Source organism: Oncorhynchus mykiss, chromosome 12 (assembly GCF_013265735.2).
Source record: "Oncorhynchus mykiss isolate Arlee chromosome 12, USDA_OmykA_1.1, whole genome shotgun sequence".
In the NCBI taxonomy this organism is placed as follows: domain Eukaryota; kingdom Metazoa; phylum Chordata; class Actinopteri; order Salmoniformes; family Salmonidae; genus Oncorhynchus; species Oncorhynchus mykiss.
Window position 1 is genome coordinate 30536769 of NC_048576.1, and position 27100 is coordinate 30563868.

General features: G+C 41.5%; 1 protein-coding gene across 5 annotated transcripts; it reads right to left on the reverse strand.

The window, feature by feature from the left end:
* Positions 1-1018: 1018 nt before the first annotated feature.
* LOC110537422 (solute carrier organic anion transporter family member 2B1) lies at positions 1019-26987 on the reverse strand. Of its 5 annotated transcripts, none has more exons than XM_036937385.1 (16): positions 26820-26973; positions 23856-23883; positions 23607-23733; positions 21022-21159; positions 17973-18135; positions 17608-17832; positions 16995-17093; positions 12865-12995; positions 11116-11212; positions 10685-10849; positions 7805-7994; positions 7535-7685; positions 6840-7009; positions 5967-6031; positions 3853-3973; positions 1019-3634 (listed from the first exon to the last, which is right to left on the reverse strand). In XM_036937385.1, exons 3-16 carry the CDS (start codon positions 23691-23693, stop codon positions 3454-3456), a joined length of 1983 nt encoding a protein of 660 aa, XP_036793280.1. In that variant the 5' UTR covers positions 23694-23733; positions 23856-23883; positions 26820-26973; the 3' UTR covers positions 1019-3453. The 5 variants fall into 5 exon arrangements, with proteins under 5 accessions (XP_036793280.1, XP_021479126.2, XP_021479125.2 ...); XM_021623451.2 differs by having other exon boundaries at positions 23856-23980; XM_021623450.2 differs by lacking the exon at positions 23856-23883 and having other exon boundaries at positions 26820-26987.
* Positions 26988-27100: the final 113 nt, after the last annotated feature.

Sequence of the window (27100 nt, forward strand, 5' to 3'; positions counted from 1 at the left end):
CTGTCAGTAAACATGGTTAACCTTTGGCTTTAAACCATTCACCATTTCACAACTTCATGTTTTCATAGCACTATGGGTCAGATTGTCTGTAAGAGGAAGTCGCACACGCACGAACACACAGACAGAGGAAGCAGTGTGCAGACATGGGATGCAGTTTCACAATGGAATAAAATAAGGGGAGATGTGAATGAGGTAAAGATTAGTCTGTGTACATAGACTAAAGAGGAGAATTCTGACAAATTATTTGAAGACAGTTGACAGACGTGCTCGCCAGCACACCTCTGTGACTAGCTGACTGGTCATTAAGGGATCAGAGATAAATAAAATACGATTTGTATACGTTCAATTACTTATGCAGAAGTAATAAATGTATACAAATGTAATTTAACTTATCCCAAAAAATCTTTACCCTAGGATACTTTAACTGGTGACTAACCGGGAGATTGAATTGCCTTCATCAGGTCACTACAGTCCCTGGTTCGAATCCAGGCTGTATCACATCCGGCCGTGATTGGGAGTCCCATAGGGCGGTGCACAATTGGCCCAGCGTTGTCCGGGTTTGGCCAGGGTAGGCCGTCATTGTAAATAAGAATTTGTTCTTAACTGACTTGCCTACTCACTCACTCACTCACTCCCCTATACCCCAACATAGTGTTCTGGAAGCAGCAGTGTTAGAGCCAGCAAGCAGACACACTCACAATTCAAGAATGATGTGTCTCTCTGAAATGAAAACAGGAATTGGGACTCTTTGCCTTTTGACTCTGTGGGACATGGCAGGACTCCCAGATGTTAACTCTGATATTCTGAGATTCAGGTGCATTCAGATATCAGATATATCAATGTTATATTGGCAGGTCCACACACACAATCGTTCATGCACCAGCTTGTGTCACCCCATACCTGTTTAAGACAGTAAGTCAGCAAGACACAGTTAATCTATGAAGTAAAAACATGCCATCTCCTGCCAGGACTCCTTGACACAACCTTTTCTGCAGTGAAAGGATGAGGACTGAACATGTCTGTTGATAGAGTTTATTAACCTTGTGTATCATCACTCAGGATGGCAGTTATAAATGCTTGGCTCAGGTTTCACAACATCCCCGCCCCATCTCCACCTCCCTCCTCTCGCTCCCCTTGGAGAGCAATGCCCCTCTTCCATGTCACATGGGTTCACATTAGTTCATTAAATGCATGATTTCTTCCCTGTTTGGAAAGGGCCTTTGAACTCACAATGCTTGCCTACCATAACTCAATACATGACAAGAGCAATGGAGAAACAGATGCCTTGTGGGGAATTGTCCATCAAATAAAAATTCCACTTTATATGATGAGGTGAAAATATTTACATTTTTTTCTTTACAGGATAAGATTATAAGCATGATATATTATTGGAGTTGTATATATGTAAGGAGCCTCCTCAATCTATAATGCATTTTTTTTTTAAGTATACGTTCAAGTATACGTTGTTTACAAAAGGACAAAAAGTTTGTAAAAAATCAGTAGAAAAATATATGGTATATAAAAATGGTATAAAAACAACCAACATCTGAAGACTATTAGTTTGGTAAGTTTGGTTATCTAATGCTCTCTTTGGTCTGATAACGCTGATCTTCAGTTCATAGATCAGGTGTCTCCTGTAATACTCACTATAGGTAGAGATTACCCTCTAGAGGTCTAGGATTAGCTTATAGCAGCTTATCCTCCCCAAGTCCTAACCTTAACTATAAGAGGTATAGAAAAAGATCTGACCCTGTTTCAGTGGATAGGGAACCACCCAGACTGGTCCCAGAGAATGACATGCTATAGTAAACGTGCCATGGCTCAGATACAGCACTTCCTGTACACATTATTACAGTCAGTTTGGTCGCAGTAATGGTGTACTTTCTCTATGCACAGTTTTGGGAGAAGGGAACTATGTAGTTCAAGCAGTAATTGAAATACATTTTGCAGTAGCTTGGTGTTACTTGAACTAAATTAAAATATGGCAGTATTTTTAGTAGGTAACTAGAAAGGTATAGGATAGCCTGAACATGTGACAGTTGGTTTGGTGTTTCTAGCTTGAATGGTTCAAGAGTTACTGTTGGTGAGGTATTTTATGCAAATTTGAATAGTTCTAGTTAATACGCGTTTTAAGAATTGGAAGTTATGATAGTCTGAACATGTGAAAGTTGGTTTGGTGTCTCTAGTTTGACTGGTCTAAGAGTAACTCACTAGCAGTAAATCTATGCAAATGTGGGACACATTCATGTAGTTATAGTTAATGATTTTAAAGAAATTGAAGTAGGTATAGCCAGAATGTTTTAAAGTTGGTCTTGTAGCTTAGCTTAACTGGCCAAGGAACTGGTTTATTTTGATAAGCTACCCCTGTATTCCTATGGTTCTCATTTAAACTCATGTTCATTTTTGCACATTTATAGTTAAAGTATACCTAGTTTAAGAAAATCCTTTGACAGAAAATCTAAGTTGGGTCAGTCTGAACACTTCATTGTTGGTTTGGAGTTAATAGCTTAATAGAGATTGGTCTAGAATCTCAAATGTTTTAATATATTTTTTTTTTACAATTGAAGTCTATGACCCTTTTTTTCCCCATTGAAATGCATTGGGAGCTCATTTAAATATTGATATGGTTCAAAAGGTATAAATGTTATCAAAAATATTAGTCTCAAGCAACCCAAACCCAAGTCTGGGCATTTGGAAGTTGGTTTCGTGTTAAATCGTTTAAGCTCGAGCGGCCTAAGAAATCACATAATAATAATATGAGTATGTAAGAAATCTAGAGTTGCACAGCTAATTATTTTTTGCCATGTAGGGGTGTAGTTAACTACTGGAACTACACCCTACTTTTTTGCAAAAATAAAATGGGTGATGCAGAAAAAAACGAAATTATTGACTTATTATTGACCTGCCAAATTATTTTTTTTCATTTAGCAAACGCGCTTATTCAAAATGGATTCATTTTTGTACTGGTCCACCATGGGAATCAGACCCCCAACCCTGACATTGCAAGCACCATGCTCTGCCAATTGAGCCACACATGACTTAATTCTCACTCGCCTCTATGTGTTTAATAGGCAAATTACACATTCTGTTGATGCCCCAAAGTGACGTGTTATTGCAACTGGTAGTCTATGACATTTCAGATGTCATTTTTATTTTTATACATTTTCACTAAGTAGTTTGGATGTAGTGAACTCCTTTTTCAAAGTCACTTTAGTTTAATAAAACTACATATTTTTGTTAGAGGGTAGCTTTAGTGTAGCTTAACTTCTTACAGTGTGAAGTAATTGCTAGCTTGGTAACCTATATTTTCAGAGTAGCTTCCCCAACACTTTCGAAGCAGCTCTCATTTCTGTAGTCTTCATCGTGACCCTCTGGGGGATAAAAATAGACTTTCTACGCAGTTCGCAATTTAGTTCTTTCTTTTTTATTTTCTCCTTCTCTATCAGGCCTCTCTCATGCTGCCATATTCTGCAATTCTTTGGTTTTCTTGTCTGGACTCTGCTCTCTGTCAATCATAGTGTATCCCTGTCCTGCCTGCTGGCCTTGTTTTCCTGCCCTATGTCTCAGGACCAGGAGGGAGAGCAGGAAGCAGACAAATGCTCCGGTGACAAAGAATGCCTGCAGACCCAGGAACCTGCACACAGAAGAGAGGGGGGAATATCAGACATACTGTATACTCTATAACAGGCCTGGATCTAAGAAATACAGTATTGAAAATACTTTTAAATACTTGAACTGTGTTTGATTTAGTTTGCCTGGTAAAATGGTCCGTAACTACTCTATGCTAAATCAAGCGCATCTCAAATACTTTCTAGTATGGTTGACATGGCTGACATATCTGTTGGCTCTTGCCTCTGTCTGAAGAGGTCCATGTTGTAGTAGTGACAGGACGTGTTCCTCCCACACTTCTTCCCCCAGATGATACAGGTGGTGTCTATGGCAGTGCCATACAGAACTGGGGCTGGCAGGAACGCTGGAGACACACATACACAGAATTATAAACACACATCCATGCACGCACGCACACAGACATGCATGCACACACTGTGTAAACATAGATTTAGATGAGTGCCTGTGAGGGGATTCTTCTTGAGTGGCAGTGTTTTTATATTAATTATCCCCGTAGAGTCTTATTTCCATTGTGCACATGGTCCTGCTTAAAGGTAGAGTCAGCTAAATGACATTGCATGAGCAGCAACGCAGATATTGCGATGAGTGAGATGCTTCACACTTTACAACGTGGTAGTTTGGTATTGCGCTCCAATGCTCTTAGTTGTTGTGGAAATTGACCCACTATGCTGTTTGCTTTGTGCATCTACGTCATATTGCTGACTCTACTGTACCTTTAATGTCACCTAACAGGACGAACAGAGTAAAATTCAGGGTTAAATATTTAAAAGGCAGTTTCCCAGACATTTGCTGTTAAAATGATGGATGTCTGCTCGAGCAGAAAAGTAAATCCCTGTAGGTCATTTATCTACATTTCTTGGAATCCAAGGCAAAGAGGTGGGTGTGGCTGTCTGTGTAATGCTGATATACAGTGTCTTCAGATAGTATTCACACCCCTTGACTTTTCCACATTTTGTTGTTTTAAAAGGTGGGATTAAAATGGATTTAATTGTAATAGATCTACACAAAATACTCTGTAATGTCAAAGTAGAAGAAAAATATGAACATTTGTAAAAAAAAAAATGTAAAAAATTATAATAAAATAAAAAAAGTAGGAAAATAAACACTAAAATGTTTTGATTACATAAGTATTCATACCCCTGAGTCAATACGTACACATTAGAATCACATTTGGCAGTGATTACAGCTGAGAGTCTTTCTGGGTAAGTCTAAGAGCTTTGCACACTTGGATTGTACAATATTTGCACATTATAAATGTCTTAATTCTTCAAGCTCTGTCAAGTTGGTTGTTGATTATTGCTATTATTGCCATTTTCAAGTCTTGCCATAGATTTTAAAGACAAAACTGTAACTAGGCCACTTATTCAATGTTGTCTTGGTAAGCAACTCCAGTGCAGTGTTTACTGTATTTGGCGTTGTGTTTTAGGTTGTTGTCCTGCTGAAAGGTGAATTTGTCTCACAGTGCCTGTTGGAAAGCAGGCTGAACCAGTGATGTATTGTGTTGGATTTGCCCAAAACATAACGCCTTGTATTCAGGACATGAAGTTCATTTTTGTCCATTTTACTTTGGTGCCTTATTGCAAATAGGATGCATGTTTGGGAATGTTTTTTTTATACTGTACAGGCTTACTTCTTTTCACTCTGTAATTTAGGTTAGTATTGTGAAGTAACTACAATGTTGATCCATCTTCAGTTGTTTCCTGTCACAGCCATTAAACTCTAACTGTTTTAATGTCAACATTGGCCTCATGGTGAAATCCCTGAACGGTTTCCTTCCTCTCCGGCAACTATATCTTTGTTGTGACTCGGTGTATTAATACACCATCCAAAGTGTAATTAATAACATCACCATGCTCAAAGGGATATTCAGTGTCTGCTTTTTAAAAACATTTTTACCGATACCAATAGGTGCCCTTCTTTGCGAGGCAATGGAAAACATCCCTGGTCTTTGCGATTGTATCGGTGTTTGAAATTCACTTCTCAGCTGAGGAACCTTACAGATAATTGTATATGTGGGGTACAGAGATCAAGTAGTCATTTAAAAAATATATTTTAAACACTATTAATGCACACAGTGTAAGCCCATGCAACTTATTTTATGACTTCTTGTTAAGCATTATGTGACTTGTTACTCCTGAACTTATTTAGACTTGCCATAGCAAATGGGTTGAATACTTATTGATTCAAGACATTTTCAGCTTTTCATTTTTAAAATCATAATTTTAAAAATTAAAATCATAATTCTACTTTGACATTATGTGGTATTGTGTGTAGGCCAGTGACACAAAATCTAAATGTAATCCATTTTAAATTCAGGCTGTAACACTGTAACTCACCCAGCACTCTGAAGAGCATGTACTGAACCCCCACAGCAAAAGACTTATCCTCTGGTCTCACTGTCCTGGAGAGGAAAGTGGGAGAGAGAAGGACAAATTGATGGAAAGGGTAGATGGGACGGAGAGTGAAAGGATGGGTGATGGGTAACATCAGTAACAGAATCAGAGCTGGTGTGAAGAAGCTACTGGCCAGCTGGATAGAACCGCGTTTAAATCAGAGTGAATCACAACAGCTGAACGGATGCAGTAAACCATGTCAGACTTATCTCTCTCACACACACACACACACACACACACACACACACACACACACACACACACACACACACACACACACACACACACAACCCCCATCCACTTTATCTTGAAATCTTTGTTGTTGCATGCACCTTAGATACTGCTTTTTCCCTACATATAATCATTGAACATTGGTCACTTTAATAATGTTTACACACTGTTTTACAGACTTTATATGTATATACTGTATTTTAGTCATGGCTCAACCTATGTAACTACTGCTGTACACACCATTTCTACTCATATACTGTCCATTCTGTCTGTACACACCATTATATATATTTATCTTCCTGAACTCTGACATAGCTCGTTCTGATATTTCTTAATTTCTTTTCCCTTTTGGATTATGTGCGTATTGTTTTCTAGGCATTGGAGAATGAAACAAACATTTTGCTGCACCTGCAATAACATCTGCAAATCTGTGTACGTGACTTTGATTTGCAGATGCTCTCCCTCTCCCTCTCTCCCTCTCCCTCTCCCTCTCCCTCTCCCTCTCCCTCTCCCTCTCTCTCTTTCATTGGTGTGTGTGTTCAGTATGTTAGTATCATGTTAGGCCTGTGTGTGTGTCTGTTCTACCTCAGTATCATCATGTAGGATGGGGTCTGTGAGAATGATGCAATGAAGCAGGTGAGAGCAGAGAGAACCATGAAGGGCAGGAGGAGGTGTTTACAGTCACTACCGCATGTCCCTGGCAATGCATAACCATAGGATCCGCTGACCCCTATGCAGCCACAGTCGGTGTATTTCTGTCAGAGAGACAGAGAGAGTCACATGACGTTAACCACTGGCCAATCAGACTCACACCATTGCATCTGGCAGTAACTGTTGGCATTGGTAGGTATGAATGAGAATCTCACAAAGACGTTGAAAAACCATTATCAAGAAACAGTCTATCTGGCTTCAAGCAAAACAAATATTATTCTCCCAGGCTTTGTGAGATGGTGGCGTGTGTGCGTGCATGTGTATGTGTGTGTTGGTTCAAGAATGCTGAGTCTGGCTTTAAACTCTGTTTTCCATGCAGTAGGCATCGGGTTGTGACAGTAAAGCAGAAGTGAGGCCCCTTTAGAGTCTGTCTGACACGTCTACTACCTTGAAACCCATCATCTAGGGTTTCTTCAGTCATTCTGCATCTTATATGATTTCATTTTCTCTGCTTTCTTGTTTAAGCTCATGTGCAAATATAATACATGGAAGATTCATTGAATGGGAATGGTTGGCCAGGAGAAGTTAGGATTCGGCCCATTAATGGATAGGCAGGTGTAGTGGTTTACCAGGATTTTGCTGGTGTTGTCATCCAGTACTTTGGTCAAGCAGCCTGCATGACAGGGCGATCTGAACTCCACCCCATCTGAGCCACACACGGGGTTAAAGGCCTCAGTTGGACAGGAGCACCCAGAGCTACACTCCAAAGACCTGTTCTGTCTGAGAACAGAAGAAGATGTAAGAGAAATGGTGCCTGGTACAATATGGAAACATATGGCTTAAGTGTTGTTTTAAGGAGGGTGGAGAGGTGAGGGTAACCTTTTGAGACGGCAACCTACTTGGTGGGGTAGACGCCAGTGACCCTCTGTGTGGAGCAGCCGAGGAGGAGGAGAGGCAGTGCAGTGAGTACACACATCAAGATGGCTGATGTGCACATGAGGGCGGAGCCTCTAGTAGAGATTTTCAGCCTCCTCATCAGAGCCCCGCCCAGCACAATGCCCAGCACCGCCAGAGGGATGTTCACCCCACCTACAGGCACACAAAGATCAAAGAGTAAGGGTCACTCAGAATAAAGCAGTAGGCACGTTCCAGATCATGTTAATTGCAGTCGCCCTGCACATCTCAGAAGACAGCTATGTTAATATGGTTCCGGAGACATTAAACACTGTGAGATGTGCGCATCCCGACTTTGAGAAAGACAATCTGGAACACAACCAATGTTTCCCATTACTTAGGCAGGGTGGTTCCCTAGCTCTGTTAACCACCTCCTAAAAATGGTCAGCCTTATTTGGTTGTCATGGAAAATGTTGATATATTGGCAGCTTCAGTTGCTAACACTGAAGATTCTGCACCCCGCCAAAGAACTGGCTACAACACTGGGGTAAAGGGCAAGTAAATCCTATCCAGATTTGAACCTGTTCATCAAAGAGAACACATTGTATTCCAAGGCTGTAAACACGGGTGGCAGGGGTTTGATTGGCTGTGCTCTGCACATACAATGGAGTCTTTATCGTCTGGACAGCATCTGTGAATGATTACCTCCAGTTGATCATTAATCTGACAGATTTTTATGCAGATTTTTCTACTATGCTAATTAGATTTGGGGCGGCAGAGTAGCCTAGTGGTTAGAGTGTTGTAACCGGAAGGTTGCAAGTTCAAACCCCCGAGCTGACAAGGTACAAATCTGTCGTTCTGCCCCTGAACAGGCAGTTAACCCAATGTTCCTAGGCCGTCATTGAAAATAAGAATTTGTTCTTAACTGACTTGCCTAGTTAAATAAATAAATAAAGATTTCCACAGGGCGAGGACATTGACTTTAGAGGATTAAAATTGTTTATGTGGTAGTTTTCTATGCGCCCTGTGCTTTCCATAGGCCATTGGAGAGTTGAAGCATAATTATCCTCAGCTAATACTGTGTACAGTGCCTTGCGAAAGTATTCGGCCCCCTTGAACTTTGCGACCTTTTGCCACATTTCAGGCTTCAAACATAAAGATATAAAACTGTATTTTTTTGTGAAGAATCAACAACAAGTGGGACACAACCATGAAGTGGAACGACATTTATTGAATATTTCAAACTTTTTTTAACAAATCAAAAACTGAAAAATTGGGCGTGCAAAATTATTCAGCCTCCTTAAGTTAATACTTTGTAGCGCCACCTTTTGCTGCGATTACAGCTGTAAGTCGCTTGGGGTATGTCTCTATCAGTTTTGCACATCGAGAGACTGCATTTTTTTCCCATTCCTCCTTGCAAAACAGCTCGAGCTCAGTGAGGTTGGATGGAGAGCATTTGTGAACAGCAGTTTTCAGTTCTTTCCACAGATTCTCGATTGGATTCAGGTCTGGACTTTGACTTGGCCATTCTAACACCTGGATATGTTTATTTTTGAACCATTCCATTGTAGATTTTGCTTTATGTTTTGGATCATTGTCTTGTTGGAAGACAAATCTCCGTCCCAGTCTCAGGTCTTTTGCAGACTCCATCAGGTTTTCTTCCAGAATGGTCCTGTATTTGGCTCCATCCATCTTCCCATCAATTTTAACCATCTTCCCTGTCCCTGCTGAAGAAAAGCAGGCCCAAACCATGATGCTGCCACCACCATGTTTGACAGTGGGGATGGTGTGTTCAGGGTGATGAGCTGTGTTGCTTTTACGCCAAACATAACGTCTTGCATTGTTGCCAAAAAGTTCAATTTTGGTTTCATCTGACCAGAGCACCTTCTTCCACATGTTTGGTGTGTCTCCCAGGTGGCTTGTGGCAAACTTTAAATGACACTTTTTATGGATATCTTTAAGAAATGGCTTTCTTCTTGCCACTCTTCCATAAAGGCCAGATTTGTGCAATATACGACTGATTGTTGTCCTATGGACAGAGTCTCCCACCTCAGCTGTAGATCTCTGCAGTTCATCCAGAGTGATCATGGGCCTCTTGGCTGCATCTCTGATCAGTCTTCTCCTTGTATGAGCTGAAAGTTTAGAGGGACGGCCAGGTCTTGGTAGATTTGCAGTGTTCTGATACTCTTTCCATTTCAATATTATCGCTTGCACAGTGCTCCTTGGGATGTTTAAAGCTTGGGAAATCTTTTTGTATCCAAATCCGGCTTTATACTTCTTCACAACAGTATCTCGGACCTGCCTGGTGTGTTCCTTGTTCTTCATGATGCTCTCTGCGCTTTTAACGGACCTCTGAGACTATCACAGTGCAGGTGCATTTATACGGAGACTTGATTACACACAGGTGGATTGCATTTATCATCATTAGTCATTTAGGTCAACATTGGATCATTCAGAGATCCTCACTGAACTTCTGGAGAGAGTTTGCTGCACTGAAAGTAAAGGGGCTGAATAATTTTGCACGCCCAATTTTTCAGTTTTTGATTTGTTAAAAAAGTTTGAAATTTCCAATAAATGTCGTTCCACTTCATGATTGTGTCCCACTTGTTGTTGATTCTTCACAAAAAAATACAGTTTTATATCTTTATGTTTGAAGCCTGAAATGTGGCAAAAGGTCGCAAAGTTCAAGGGGGCCGAATACTTTCGCAAGGCACTGTATATGTCAAATACTGGAGGTGTGCAGATTTGACTGAAGAAATCACTCTCCATGGAGTGGAATTTTCATTTGGTCCATTGGTTGCATTTCCATTTGGTCCTATTTCTATTCAAAGGAACCGTAATCTAAACCAGGATGTTCCACAGAGATAACGAATAGTGTCTCTCACCGATCATCATGTTGGAGAAGGAGGCGGTCTGGGTGAACTGGCGCTCTATGAACTTGGCCATGAAGGTGGCAAGGCCGGCTATCATAGCTGCCAGGTGGACCTGTGCCAGCACCACCAACAGGTAGACGGGGTTTCGCAGGGTCCGCAGGGCGATACGGGGGAAACCTGGGAGAGAGAAGGGGAGGGGAAAGAGAGGGAGACGAGGGGGAGAAGGAAGAGGCGAGCGAAGCCGCTGCTAACTGCTTCAGATCATATTTAACAAGGGATGAGAAGCAACAATAGAGGAAGAGAGAGACCACCACAACTACTTTTCATATACTATCAGTATCATGACAGGGACCGTCACCCTCAACACCATGTAGTTACCCACAGACACAATGAAGGGAAATGGAAAGGAAACAGACGGATGTGGTCTTATAAAAGAGTCTAACTTTTGAGGAACTGTTTGAGGGTGAGCTCCTGGACGAGGTCTGGCAGCGGTTTCTTTTCCTCCTCGGCTCTGGGTTCTTTGGCATTGCCTGTAGCTTCCTAACCAGGGGAGAGGAAGATCCACAATGATGCTCTTTACTCGTGTTAAAACAGATTTGAGTGTGAATACGGTACAGTAAACATGTAATCCTGCCTGTATTGCATTAACTCTCTCTAATAGCCTTTGCAGAGACCTGGGTCACACGATGTGGCAAAGAGATGATTGCGAAATGATCAAATGTAAAGTGTATTTTTTATTTTATTTCACCTTTATTTAACCAGGTAGGCTAGTTCAGAACATGTTTTAATTTACAACTGCGACCTGGCCAAGATAAAGCAAGCAGTGCAACACAAACAACAACACAAAGTTACACATGGAATTAACAAACATACAGTCAATAATACAATAGAAAAAGTATATATACAGTGTGTGCAAATGAGGTAGGATAAGGGAGGTAAGGCAATAAATATGCCATAGTGGCAAAATCATTTCAATTGAGCAATTAAACACTGGAGTGATAGATGTTCAGAAGATGAGTGTGTAAGTAGAGATACTGGGATGCAAAATTGCAAAAATAAATAAATAACAGTATGGGGATGGGGTATTTACAGATGGGCTATGTACAGGTGCAGTGACCTGTGAGCTGTTCTGACAGCTGGTGCTTAAAGCTAGTGGGGGAGATATGAGTCTCCAGCTTCAGTGATTTTTGCAGTTCGTTCCAGTCATTGGCAGCAGAGAACTGGAAGGAAAGGCGGCCGAAGGAGGAATTGGCTTTGGGGGTGACCAGTGAAATATACCTGCTGGAGCTTGTGCTACGGGTAGGTGCTGCTATGGTGACCAGTGAGCTGAGATAAGGCGGGGCTTTACCTAGCAAAGACTTATAGATGACCTGGAGCCAGTGGGTTTGGCGACGAATATGAAGCGAGGGACAGCCAACGAGAGCATACAGGTCGCAGTGGTGGGTAGTATATGGGGTTTTGGTGACAAAACAGATGGCACTGTGATAGACTGCATCCAATTTGCTGAGTAGAGTGTTGGAGGCTATTTTGTAAATGACATCCCCAAAGTCAAGGATCGGTAGGATAGTCAGTTTTACAAGGGTGTGTTTGGCAGCATGAGTGAAGGATACTTTGTTGCGAAATAGGAAGCCGATTCTAGATTAAATTTTGGATTGGAGATTCTTAATGTGAGTCTGGAAGGAGAGTATACAGTCTAACCAGACACCTAGGTATTTGTAGTTGTCCACATATTCTAAGTATGCTGCAATGCATTGCACTCAAGTTACATGCCAAGCTTTAGAGCTTTTAAAGCTCCAGCATTCAAGAGACAGAGAGAGAGAGAGAGAGACTGTGTGTCTGTGTGTCTGTGTTTGTTTTTGTGTGTGTGTGTGTGTGTGCGTGTGTGCACGCCAAGTTATGTTCTGGCATGTTAACGTGATATCCAGACTCTTTCACTATTGAGCAAGACCTGGCACGAGTATTCTTCTTTGTGCTAGATGCCTGATTAGAGAAACATGAACCAAAATCTGATTTAAAAAAAATATTTCAGAATGATGGATAGGAGCCAAGACCTTATTCAACAAGGTCAAACCACATCACTCTCACTTGCTCTGAACCACATGTGTTCTATGAGAGAAGATTGTGCAACTTTCTTTAGAGTCAATAAATCATAAATACATGTCATGACTGTGACACAGCTGGTACACAATCACCTCTTTTGGCATCTGTTGGGGGAAGAAGAGGTAGGGCAGTGAGGTGAGAAAGAGGAAGGAGGCTGCCACGACAAAGCCCAACCACCAGGCTCCCACCCAGCGAGGGTCCCCTCTCTCCAGACCTATCTCATCTGCAGACAGGAGAGAGACATGTTACTGTACTAGTGGCAAAGTACATTATCAATAATAAAAACACAAATATTTGATGAAACTATTAAATCAAATAGTAAATTGAATCAAATGCACTGTATGTATAGAAGTGTACCCTGAGCACAGTTCCTGGTTTCAACATGTTATAACGTTTTCAGCAATTTTAGACAGTGTTAAGATAAAGTTGTTTTTTCCCTTGGTATCATGCAACAGAACATTGAATCTCCGTCAAACTGATAGCAGTTTCCAGGAAGAAATCACAGTCTTTCACTTTCAGTCATTGAAAATGAATGTGGAGCTTCTCCCAGTGAAAGAGAGTGATTTCTTCCTGGAAACTGCTATCAGTTTGCCAGAGGTTAAATGTTCTGTTGAATGAGGTCAAGTCTGGCCTCTGGCTGGGCCACTGAAGGACATTCAGAGAATTGTCCCAAAGCCACTCCCACGTTGTCTTGGCTGTGTGCTTAGGGTCGTTGTCCTGTTGGAAGGTGAACCTTCGTACCAGTCAGAGGTTCTGAGTGCTCTGGAGCAGGTTTTCATCAAGGATCTCTCTGTACTTTTCTGTTTTCATCTTTGCCTCGATCCTGACTAGTCTCCCAGTCCCTGCAGCTGAAAAACATCCCCACAGCATGATGCTACCACCAACATGCTTCACCATAGGGATGGTGCCAGGTTTCCTCCAGACGTGACGCTTGGCATTCAGGCCAAAGAGTTCAATCTTGGCTTCATCAGACCAAATAATCTTGTTTCTCATGGTCTGTGAGTCTTTAGGTGCCTTTTGGCAAACTACAAGCGGGCTGTCATGTGCCTTTTACTGAGGAGTGGCATCAGTCTGGCCACTCTACCATAAAGGCCTTCTGGAAGGTCCCATCTCCACAAAGGAACTCTAGAGCTCTGTCAGCCTGACCATCGGGTTCTTGGTCATCTCCCTGACCAAGGCCCTTCTCCCCTGATTGCTCAGTTTGGCCGGGTTGCCAGCTCTAGGAAGAGTCTTGCTGGTTCCAAACTTCTTCTATTTAAGAATGATGGAGGCCACTGTGTTCTTGGGGACCTTCAATGCTTCATACATTTTTTGGTACCCTTCCCCAGATCTGTTTTTCAACATAGTCCTGCCTCTGAGCTCTACGGACAATTCCTTCAACCTCATGTCAACAGTGGGACCTTATATAGACAGGTGTGTGCCTTTCCAAATCTTGTCCAATCAATTTAATTTACCACAAGTGAACTCCAATCAAGTTGTAGAAACATCTCAAGGATGATCAATGGAAACAGGATGCACCTGAGCTCAATTTAGAGTCTCATAGCAAAGGGTCTGAATACTTATGTAAATAAGGTATTTCTGTTTTTTTATTTTTAATACATTTGCAAAAATGTCTAAAAAACGTTTTCCGCTTTATCGTTATGGGCTATTGTGTGTAGATTGATGAGGATCATTTTTTTTACATCCATTTTAGAATGAGGCTGTAACGTAACAAAATGTGGAAAAAGTCAAGGGGTCTGAATACTTTCCGAAGGCACTGTATACAACTTCCTTATAAGTTATATCTAAATATTTGCTCTTGCAAGAATGAAGTCATGTTCCATTAAGCTGCACTGTCTGTGCCTTGCAGAAGGCGCTAGTTCAGGCTTGAGGAAACACACACACGCGAGCACAAGCACACACAAACACACGCACACACACCCAGACACACACACCTCAAAACAATGGGGAATAATCTAGTATTACCTAAATTGACTTCAGCAGTCCTTTGAACAGTTTTGAACATTTATCAAATCATAGACAATGCTCTCACACCTTGATAAATGAGATGCATTAAACTGGAAAGCTGAGATCAATGAGAGCAGACTGCAAATACAGGACACTGGCCCATGATTGTTGTAAATCCAGTTTTAGAGGTATCTGAAGCATTGCAGGGTGAGAACATGTCTGTAGTGGTGGCTTTGGTTCACACAGAAGGAGGTTGAATATTTGCTTGTTAGAATTCACAGGAGTGGAGTGAAGATAAGGTCGTCGCTATCATTAACATTATTCCAGCTAGTCTTCATTAACACCTGATTTTATTCACTGCTTCAAACTCAGGCATGTAAAGAAAACACACCTAACGTGACCCTTAGTACATAACCCACCCTATATTGAATTCCAACCCTAACCCTAGCTTTATGTCCACATCCCGGTTCAACACTAACCCTAGCTTTATGTCCACATCCCGGTTCAACACTAACCCTAGCGTTATGTCCACATCCCGGTTCAACACTAACCCTAACTTTATGTCCACATCCAGGTTCAACACTAACCCTAGCGTTATGTCCACATCCCGGTTCAACACTAACCCTAGCGTTATGTCCACATCCCGGTTCAACACTAACCCTAACTTTATGTCCACATCCAGGTTCAACACTAACCCTAGCTTTATGTCCACATCCCGGTTCAACACTAACCCTAGCTTTATGTCCACATCCCGGTTCAACACTAACCCTAGCGTTATGTCCACATCCCGGTTCAACACTAACCCTAACTTTATGTCCACATCCAGGTTCAACTCTAACCCTAGCTTTATCTCCACTTCCTGGTTCAACACTAACCCTAGCTTTATGTCCACTTCCTGGTTCAACACTAACCCTAGCTTTATGTCCACATCCCGGTTCAACACTAACTCTAGCTTTATGTCCACATCCCGGTTCAACACTAACCCTAGCTTTATGTCCACATCCCGGTTCTACACTAACCCTAGCTTTATGTCCACTTCCTGGTTCAACACTAACCCTAGCTTTATGTCCACATCCCGGTTCAACACTAACCCTAGCTTTATGTCCACATCCCGGTTCAACTCTAACCCTAGCTTTATGTCCACATCCCGGTTCAACTCTAACCCTAGCTTTATGTCCACATCCCGGTTCAACTCTAACCCTAGCTTTATGTCCACATCCCTGTTCAACACTAACCCTAGCTTTATGTCCACATCCCGGTTCAACACTAACTCTAGTTTTATGTCCACATCCCGGCTCAACCCTAATACCCTGACTACACCGCGCTGCAAAATAAATGTAGAAATCTATGTTATTCAATTATTGCACCCACACTGCTTGCGCGCATCAACGAGCATCTGTGTTGCCAAGGGCTAAAATAGAAGTCCTTTCTATTTCTGACGCAGATCGCACTGCAAGTCCTGCCTCTCCCATCTCCTCATTGGTTTTTAGAAGCAGGTATCCACGTGCCATCTCCTCATTGGTTATACCAACGTGGTTGATTGAAAGACGATCTGTGTTGCTGGTTGTTGTGGTAATACTATGAAAGTTTAGATGCCAATCACGATATAAGTTCAAAGATGAAAAAGCCTGGAAGGAGGAGAGATGACTAGAAACGATTCGGTTGACCATTTTATGTGTGGATGAATTTTCGGAGTAGAGGACCTTGTGCATTTCAGGTAAAATAACAACCTAATGATTATATCCCAGGACAAATTAGCTAGCAACAGCAAGCTAGCTAAATAGGACAAAATAGCTAGCAGGTTTGGTGTGGGGGGACAAAATAAATTGATCCACGATGGCGCAACCGCACAGCCGGTTTGGGTTCTGTGTAACCCTAGCTTTATGTCCACATCCCAGTTCAAACCTCCCAGTTCAAACCTAACCCTATCTTTATCTCCTCATCCTGGTTCATCACTAACCCTCAATCCTCGTTAAATTTTGGTGAAACTCATTGTCAGTAGTGTGATAAGAGAAAACATGACCCCTGGATGTTCCTTCCCCATATCAACTCCAGATGAAACACTTCTGACATGCTGTGAACATCTGAGGAGTGCCTGGGACTCTGTGTGTGTGTGTGTGTGTGTGTGTGTGTGTGTGTGTGTGTGTGTGTGTGTGTGTGTGTGTGTGTGTGTGTGTGTGTGTGTGTGTGTGTGTGTGTGTGTGTGTGTGTGTGTGTGTGTGTGTGTGTGTGTGTGTGTGCGTGCGTGCGTGCGTGAGCGAGCAAGTGTGCTTACCTTTGGACATCTTGTCGATGTCGACATAAAATTTCAGCATGAAGGAACCCATCATGAAACCAAATGCAGGACCGATAGACGTGACAGCCAGGAGAATACCTGCAGGGGGGAACCACAGTCAGACATAACACTCCTGTTGTGGGGTCAATACAGTTAAACAGAAAATAAAGTGTGATTGCTCATGATTTGCTTCTCCCCAGATCATACTTCCGAGTTGATGAAAGGAAAATGAAAGTCTGCTCATGGTTTTTAGACTAAACATGACACAGCCTTGAGAGCTGCAAACAATGAGTGGATACAATACATTCACTTTTGTTTCATTGCTATTTTTTTCTCATTCTGCACCAGGGTTATGTGTGAAATGTCGTCTCATCTAGTACTCCATCTAACATCCCTGCAAGTATTCCCAGTATTGGAGGTTATAGAGTGCAGGCAAAAGTTGCAGGAATGTTGCAGAAGTATGGTGGAACGCTCCCTCTTAAAAAACAACTATGATCTATTGATTTGTAGTTTAAAAAAACTGATGTTTTGGCCCAAAAGACCTGTATCAGAATGTGTATTCCCAGTATTCCAAGAATTTTCTGTGTATCCCAGTCATTCCCAGTGATCATACCGAGGTAGAAGGGAGAGTTTCTCTTGCTGGCATAGTCATCAATGTAGGAGATCCCGAAGGGTTGGATGGGAACGCCGCCGATTCCCAGGAGTAGCTGTCCCAGGAGCAGGAGCGGGAATACGCCCTGCTGAGCATGACTCTCCTGCTGTGTGCAGCTGTGATTGGACAAGGGTGTTTGGAAGGAGCTCTCTAATTGGCAGAGACCAGAGTTGTCATCCTTGGATTCTATGGAACAAAGGTAGAGGTAGGAAGGAGTTAGAAATTAGGTGATAACAAGTATTTTTGTTTTGAGATTCAAACAAATGTGTGTTTGTGTGTGCATTTGAATGTGTGTACGTGTCTGCATTTGTGTGTGTGTGACTTACGGCTGATGTGGACTGTGTACTCATAGGGGCCACTGATGAAATGAGGCAGGGCCATCATCAAAGCAGCCAGACTGGCCACCAGTGCCCCTCCACCGATGAACCGTGGCCGGTGAACACGGCTACCAAAGAAACTCACAAACACTATCAGGACCGTGTTCCCCACCTACACACACACACACACACACACACACACACACACACACACACACACACACACACACACACACACACACACACACACACAGACACACACACACACACACACACACACACACACACACACACACACACACACACACACACACACACACACAGTCTTGTATGGCTAACCTTGCCTTGAGGGGACAACAAATTCAGGCCCATTTAAAATCCTATTTTCCCTAACCCCTAACCCTAAACCTAACACTAAACCATACTCCTATCCTAACCTTAATTTTAACCCTTAACCAAAAAAAACTTTTTACATTTGTATTATTTCACCTTTATTTAACCAGGTAGGCCAGTTGTGAACAAGTTCTCATTTACAACTGTGACCTGGCCAAGATTAAGCAAAGCGATACGACATAAACAACAACACAGACTTACACATGGAATAAACAAACATACAGTCAATAACACAATAGAAAATTCAATATACAGTGTGTGCAAATGAGGTAAGATAAAGGAGGTAAGGCAATAAATAGGCCATAGTGGCGAAATAATTTCAATGTAGCAATTAAACACTGGAGTGATGCGCAGAAGATGAATGTGCAAGCAGAGATACTGGGCTGCAAAGGAGCAAAAAATAAAAATAACAGTATGGGGATGAGGTAGTTGGTTGGGCTATTTACAGATTGGCTATGTACAGGTGCAGTGATCTGTGAGCTGTTCTGACAGCTGGTGCTTAAAGTTAGAGAGGGAGATATGAGTCTCCAGCTTCAGTGATTTTTGCAATTCGTTCCAGTCATTGGCAGCAGAGAACTGGGAGGAAAGGCAGCCAAATGAGGATTTGGCTTTGGGGATGACCAGTGAAATATACCTGCTGGAGAGCGTGCTACGGGTGGGTGCTGCTATGGTGACCAGTGAGCTGAGATAAGGTGGGGCTTTACCTAGCAAAGACTTATAGATGACCTGGAGCCAGTGGGTTTGACGACAAATATGAAGCGAGGGCCAGCCAACGAGAGCATACAGGTTGCAGTTGTGGGTAGTATATGGGGCTTTGGTGACAAAATGGATGGCACTGTGATAAACTGCATCCAATTTGCTAAATAGAGTGTTGGAGGCTATTTTGTAAATGGCATCGCCGAAGTCAAGGATCGGTAGGATAGTCAGTTTTACGAGGGCATGTTTGGCAACATGAGTGAAGGATGCTTTTTTTGCGAAATTGGAAGATGATTCTAGATTTAATTTTGGATTGGACATGCTTAATGTGAGTCTGGAAGGAGAGTTTACAGTCTAACCAGACACCTAGGTATTTTTAGTTGTCCACATATTCTAAGTCAGATCCGTCCAGAGTAGTGATGCTGGACGTGTGGGCAGCGATCGGTTGAAGAGCATGCATTTAGTTTTACTTAAATTTAAGAGCAGTTGGAGGCCACGGAAGGAGAGTTGTATGGCATTGAAGTTCGTCTGGAGGTTAGTTAACACAGTGTCCAAAGAAGGGCCAGAAGTATACAGAATGGTGTCATCTGCGTAGAGGTGGATCAGAAAATCACCAGCAGCGAGAGGGACATCATTGATGTATACAGAGAAAAGAGTCGGCCCGAGAATTGAACCCTTTGGCACCCCCATAGAGACTGCCAGAGGTCCAGACAACAAGCCCTCCGATTTGACACACTGAACTCTGTCTGAGAAGTAGTTGGTGAACCAGGCGATGCTGGTTGATTCAAAGACCTTAGAAAGGCAGGGTAGGATAGATATAGTTCTGTAACAGTTTGGGTCTAGAGTGTCTCCCCCTTTAAAGAGGGGGATAACCGCGGCAGCTTTCCATTCTTTGGGGATTTCAGATGATACGAAGGAGAGGTTGAGCAGGCTAGTAATAGGGGTTGCAACAATTGCGGCAGATAATTTTAGAAAGAGAGGGTGCAGATTGTCTAGCCTGGCTGATTGGTAGGGGTCCAGATTTTGCAGCTCTTTCAGAACATCAGCTATCTGGATTTGGGTGAAGGAAAAATGGGGAGGCTTAGGCAAGTTGCTGTGGGGGGTGCAGGGCTGTTGACTGGGGTAGGGGTAGCCAGTTGGAAAGCATGGCCAGTGTTAGAAAAATGCTAATTGATATTCTCAATTATCGTGGATTTATCGATGGTGACATTGTTTCCTAGCCTCAGTGCAGTGGACAGCTGGGAGGAGGTGCTCTTATTCTCCATGGACTTTACAGTGTCCCAGAACATTTTCGAATTTGTGCTACAGGGTGTAAATTTATGTTAGAAAAGCAAAGGCTAGCTTTTTCTAACTGCCTATTGGTTCCTAACTTCCCTGAAAAGTTGCATATCACTGGGGCTATTCGGTGCTAATGCAGTACGCCACAGGATGTTTTTGTGCTGGTCAAGGGCAGTCAGGTCTGGAGTGAACCAAGGGCTATATCTGTTCTTGGTTCTATTTTTTTAAAACGGGGATTGCTTATTTAAGATGGTGAAAAAAATAACTTTTAAAGAATAACCAGGCATCCTCTTAACCCTAACCCTAACCCTAACCCTAGCTACTAATCCTAAATCTAAAACTAACCTTAGCTCCTAACCCTTTATGTAATTCTAACCCTAACCCTAATTCTAACCTTAACCCCAAATCCCCTAGAAAAAGCAGTTGACCTTGTGGTGACTAACAAAATGTCCCCAGTTGGTCAAAAAAAAATATATATATATATTCTTGTGGGGACTTCTGGTCCCCACAAGAATAGTTAAAAACGTCCACACACACACACATCCCTTAACACACTCACGTGCACCCTCTCACATGTGAAAATTAAAAGTACATCTTCTGAAAAGAATCATCTTAACCCGATGAATTTGCAACAAATCAGCCTGTTATCTGAACCAGCTCAGTAGAGTGGTGGGGTGCATGGCATGCTCACCTCATTGAATGAGGCCAGGATGCCAGACTTCTGGCTGGAGAAGCCGTAGCGTCTCTCTATAGTGGAGATGGAGCTCTTCAGATACCCAGACACCAACAGTTGGGCCAGCTGGAGCATACCATGGCATAGCACGAAGAACTAGTGGAGAGAGAGGCTGACAGACTGTAGATACGTGTAGTAGGAATCATTCATAATTAATATAACAGATCTGATCAATGGTCTACAGAAAGCTCAAAAGTCTCATTCAAATATTCAGGGGAACTTTATGTGGAACCTTGTCATGTTTCACGTATGACACCTTTATGTAAAGAAATGATGTAATATAACAAAACGTAATGCTAGTGTAGTTACCTGGAGGGCTATAGAGGGTCTGGTTTTCTCTCTTTAGAATGGCCACTCTGTAGGCCTATGGGTAACTTTATGAGGATTTTAACTCCCAGAACATAATGTGTTACACGTAATACAAACTGCCTAACCCTAATCTTTTTAAAGTCATTCTTTATTTGCCAAGTTTCTTATCTTTTAACTCTCCTGAAGATACAGTTTCACCAGGAAGTAGGCTCATGTAGTTAAAAGACACACACAAGAAGCCAAGTTTATGTGTTTCTAACTCAAGGGAACACTACAAGGATGTGCTGAAAACACCAGGAAACACAAATCTAAGGTCCATCGTCAGAGAGGAAAGGGAGCTAATCTTCCTGGGGCTACAGAGGAAAATCACAGTAGACTACAGGACACACATCAAAGTTTTCACTACATTAAGAAATAAACTACATTTCCGATTGCAAAACAAGGAAGATTTGCTCCCTTTCCTCTCTGACGATGGACCTTAGATTTTTTTGCCTCCAGTCCACAACATGAGGATATGCTGTCAATTAATGGAGCTTAAACTTTTTAATGTTAGCACGCTAGCTGTCTCTGTGACCCTAACATCACAGAATCCAAGTCTAAATCTTCTGGACTCCTGAACAGCAGTCTGTAGACATAGATTTGCCCTTTGACCTCACTGGGCTTTTTCGACATTGCAGATTATTTACAAATCAGCTTAAATCATAAATAACTACAAATTATTATTTGGAGATCAGTCAATTTACTCACAACGCATCACAGATTTGATGCTCTCGAACACTGACACTCACTGAGACTTGGGAGTAATGATGTGAGAGGTGAGAGACAGGAGTAAACAATTGCGTAAAAAATACTACATTTTCATACCTGAGCAAACGTAAAGATACCTTAATAGAAAATGACTCAAGTAAAAGTGAAAGTCACCCAGTGAAATATTACTTGAGGAAAAGTCTAAAAGTATCTGGTTTAAAATGTACTTAAGTACAGTGGTAGAAAAGGTTGTCATACCTGAGTAAAAGTAAAAAGGAAACGCTATACATCAAATTCCTTATATTCAGCAAACCAGACGCCACAATTTTCTTGTTTTTAAATTTACAGACAGACAGGGGAACACTCCCACACATCAATCATTTACAAATGCAATATCTGTGTTTAGTGAGTCCGCCAGATCAGAGGCAGTAAGGATGACAATGTGTTATTGTGATTGGTGCATCAATGGGACCTGCCTGAGCAATCGAAATATAATGAGTAGTGTTGGGTGTCAGGGAAAATGTATGGAGTAAAAAGTACATTATTTTCTTTAGGAATGAGTAAAAGTAAAAGTAGTCAAAAATATGAATAGCAAAGTACAAATACTTCAAAAAATGACTTAAGTATTACTTCAAAGTATTTTTACTTAACCTTTCTAAAGGAAAGTGTGGGTCCCACGCCGGACGGTTGAGCTAACGTAGGCTAATGCGATTAGCATGAGGTTGTAAGTAACAAGAACATTTCACAGGACATAGACATATCTGATATTCATAGAAAGCTTAAATTATTGTTAATCTAACTGCACTGTCAAATTTACAGTAGCTATTACAGTGAAATAATACAATGCTATTGTTTAAGGAGAGTGCATGTAGTTATGAACTTGAAAATGTCTTGATAAACCAATTAGGCACATTTGGGCAGTCTTGATACAACATTTGAACAGAATGCAATGGTTCATTGGATCAGTCTAAAACTTTGCACATACACTGCTGCCATCCAGTGGCCAAATTCTAAATTGAGCCTGGGCAGGAAAAATACGTATGTTTTTTTCTTTGTATTATCTTTTACCAGATCTAATGTGTTATATTCTCCGACATAAATTTCACATTTCCACAAACTGCTAAGTTTTTCCTTTCAAATGGTATCAGGAATATGCATATCCTTGCTTTAGGTCCTGAGCTAAAGGCAGTTAGATTTGGGTATGTCATTTTAGGCAAAAATTGAAAAAAAAGGGGCGAATCCTTACTTTACACCACTGGGAGTAAAATGTAATAAACACAAACCAATAATTTTGGAAATTGTACACACAACAGCAACAGTCGAACGGTAAAATGCAATTTTGCTCATCAGTAGTGTTGCGTGGCGTTCTAAAAAGTAAATCTACTCTCATAGATTTCTATTCATTTGCTACTACTGGTGTGTAATTGACATTTGGCGCTAGTTGCAAGTGGAAATGTTATTTGTAGTTTTGAGGTGGCGCAGCCTACCTTGATGCTGTTGAAGGGGCTCCTGCATCTGGTGGGAGGCTTCGACCTCAATTGTTCAGAGTTCATCTGGAGGTCGCTGGCCATCATACCTGTCCGACTCAGTGATCCAACCCAGGAAGTAGAAAATCTATTAATGTCACAAGATTTCCAGTCAAGTTATTTTCCTTGTACTCTGGTTACTTCATATCTTCAATCTTTATATTCACTTTGTCTCTCTATAATTTGGACTCCAATAACACTTATACTTACTTCTATATCTGCTGGTGTTCTGTATCTACTGCCATTGTTAAAATCAGGTAGAGGAGATGTGCAATTCATTTAAATCATATTGAGATGCAGTGCTCTGAGTTATATTCATTTTGAAGTGAAACGATCTTCATTCACATCATAATGTTGAGAGAGAGAAAAAGAGAGAGATTAAGAGAGAAAGAGAGTGGGGACAGAGAGATCAACAAATTGAGACCAACAGAGACAGATGTAGAGAGAATTTAGGGGGATATGCCTGGATTCAAGTTGTCCACCATTTCTCATTACAAAGTGAATGTGAAAGTCAGTGAGCATTACTCCATTACAGCCCATAAAGAATCCCAAGTTGTGGTGACATGCTGGAGAGATCATGACTTTAAGATGAACTTTACCTCTGAGTTTTACAACAGTTTGGTAAATTACTGTGCACATTATGCACCAGATCACACTAAACAATTCACAAATAGCAGATATAAATCTGACCTGAAGACCACACAGAAGAGAGGTTGCATGGCACTGGCCACTAGAACACACCTTAGAGAAGCATTTCCACATGCAGTATATTCTTACTGTGTGTTCTTACAGTAAAGCAGTAAAATGCTGCAACATACAGAGTCTTCAGAAAGTATTCACACCCCTTGACTCTTTCCACATTTTGTTGTGTTACAGCCTGAATTTTGTATATAAAAAAAAAATTGTCACTGGCCTACACACAATCCCCATGATGAGAAAGGTGCTTCGACAAAGTATTGACTCTGAAGTGTGAATACGTATGTAAATGAGATACTTCTCCATTTCATTTTAAATACATTTGCAAAAACTTTTTAAAAAACACGTTTTCACTTTGTCATTATGGGGTATTGTGAGTAGATGGGTGAGAGAAAAAAAATCTATTTTGAATTGAGGCTGTAACATAACAAAAAGCATGTTTGTGTAACATGGGAGTTGGTGTGGCAGCAGTCAACAGAGATAAGATGGGAAGGAGACGACCACCAATCAGTTGTGGAATGTCAACAAAAACAAAGACTGCACCATAAAATACCACACCAGTGGGACTGGCATTACTGCGGACATAGAAATATCCAACTCCATTTCAGACTCCTCAAATGTATACACACAAAATCAATACCTTTTAGATTTTAGTGCTAACACCTTGGTGTTCATTGTTAGGCGCATGCACCAAATGCCAAAAGGCCAGTTTCAACCACAAATACAGTTGATGTCGGAAGTTTACATAAACCTTAGCCAAATACATTTAAACTCAGTTTTTCGCAATTCCTGACATTTAATCCTAGTACAAATTCCCTGTCTTATCAGTTAGGATCATCACTTTATTTTAAGAATGTAAAATGTCAGAATAATAGCAGAGAGAAGTATTTATTCCAGCTTGTATTTCTTTCATCACATTCCCAGTGGGTCAGAAGTTTACATACACTCAATTAGTATTTGGTAGCATTTGGTTGCCTTTAAATTGTTTTAACTTGGGTCATACGTTTAAGGGTAGCGTTCCACAAGCTTCCTACAATAAGTTGGGTGCATTTTGTCCCATTCCTCCTGACAGAGCTGATATAACTGAGTCAGGTTTGTAGGCCTCCTTGCTCACACACGCCTTTTCAGTTCTGCCCACAAATGTTCCATGGGATTGAGGTCAGGGCTTTGTGATGGCCACTCCAATACCTTGACTTTGTTGTTCTTAACCACAACTTTGGAAGTATGCTTGGGGTCATTGTCCATTTGCAAGACCCATTTGCGACCAAGCTTTAACTTCCTGACTGATGTCTTGAGATGTTGCTTCATTATATCCACATAATTTTCCTACCACATGATGTCATCTATCTAGAAGTGCACCAGTCCCTCCTGCAGCAAATCACCCCCACAACATAATGCTGCCACCCCCGTGCTTCACGGTTGGGATGGCGTTCTTTGGCTTGCAAGCCTCCCCATTTTTCCTCCAAACATAGCGATGGTCATTATGGCCAAACAGTTCTATTTTTGTTTCATCAGACCAGAGGACGTTTCTCCAAAAAGTACAATCTTTGTCCCCATGTGCAGTTGCAAACCGTAGTCTGGCTTTTTAAATTGCGGTTTTGGAGCAGTGGCTTCTTCCTTGCTGAGCGGCCATTATGTCGATATAGAACTCATTTTTCTGTGGATATAGATACTTTTGTACCTGTTTCCTCCAGCATCATCAACAGGTCATTTGCTGTTGTTCTGGGATTGATTTGCACTTTTTTCACATAAGTACGTTCATCTCTAGGAGACAGAACGTGTCTCCTTCCTGAGCGGTATGACGGCTGCGTAATCCCATAGTGTTTATACTTGCGTACCATTGTTTGTACAGATGAACGTGGTACCTTCAGACATTTGGAAATTGCTTCCAAGGATGAAACAGACTTGTGGAGGTCTACAATTTTTTTTCTGAGGTCTTGGCTTATTTCTTGGGATTTTTCCATGATGTCAAGCAAAGAGGCACTGAGTTTGAAGGTAGACCTTGAAGTATATCCACAGGTAAACCTCCAATTGACTCAATTTATATAAATTAGCCTATCAGAAGCTTCTAAAGCCATGACATAATTTTCTGGAATTTTCCAAGCTTTTTAAAGGCACAGTCAACTTAGTGTATGTAAACTGATGACCCACTGGAATTGTGATGCAGTGAATTATAAGTGAAATAATCTGTCTGTAAACAATTGCTGGAAAAAATTACTTGTCATGCACAAAGCAGATGTCCTAATCGACATGCCAAAACTATAGTTTGTTGACAAGACATTTGTGGAGTGGTTGACTCCAACCGAAGTATGTAAACTTCCGACTTCAACTGTATGCTGCACACAGCAACCTGTCCTCTGACACATAATCTCTACACACTGCACAGTACATTAGATTACAGTGTCTGAATTACAGATAGTAGAGTTAGTGGATCACAGTTAAAAGAAGTAGTACAGAACAGTACAGTTGGTCACTTACTCTGTAGATGAAGCTGAGGTTTAGTGGTTTGTTCTGTATCCACTCCTCAGATGTCGACTCACACAGAAAGTGATCTTAGTTGGAACCCCAGGAGGTAGCTTTCACTCGATGAAACAAGGCGTGCTCAACTTTGAGAAATTCCTTGAACTGGGCAAGTGACTGAACAGATAGGGGGAGGAGAGTGTGGCTGGGAGTGGGAGTGGGGGTGTGGGTGGGAAGGAGGAAAAGGGAGGTAAGTTAACAGTATAAGAGAATACAAGATAAGAGAAAGGAGATAAACC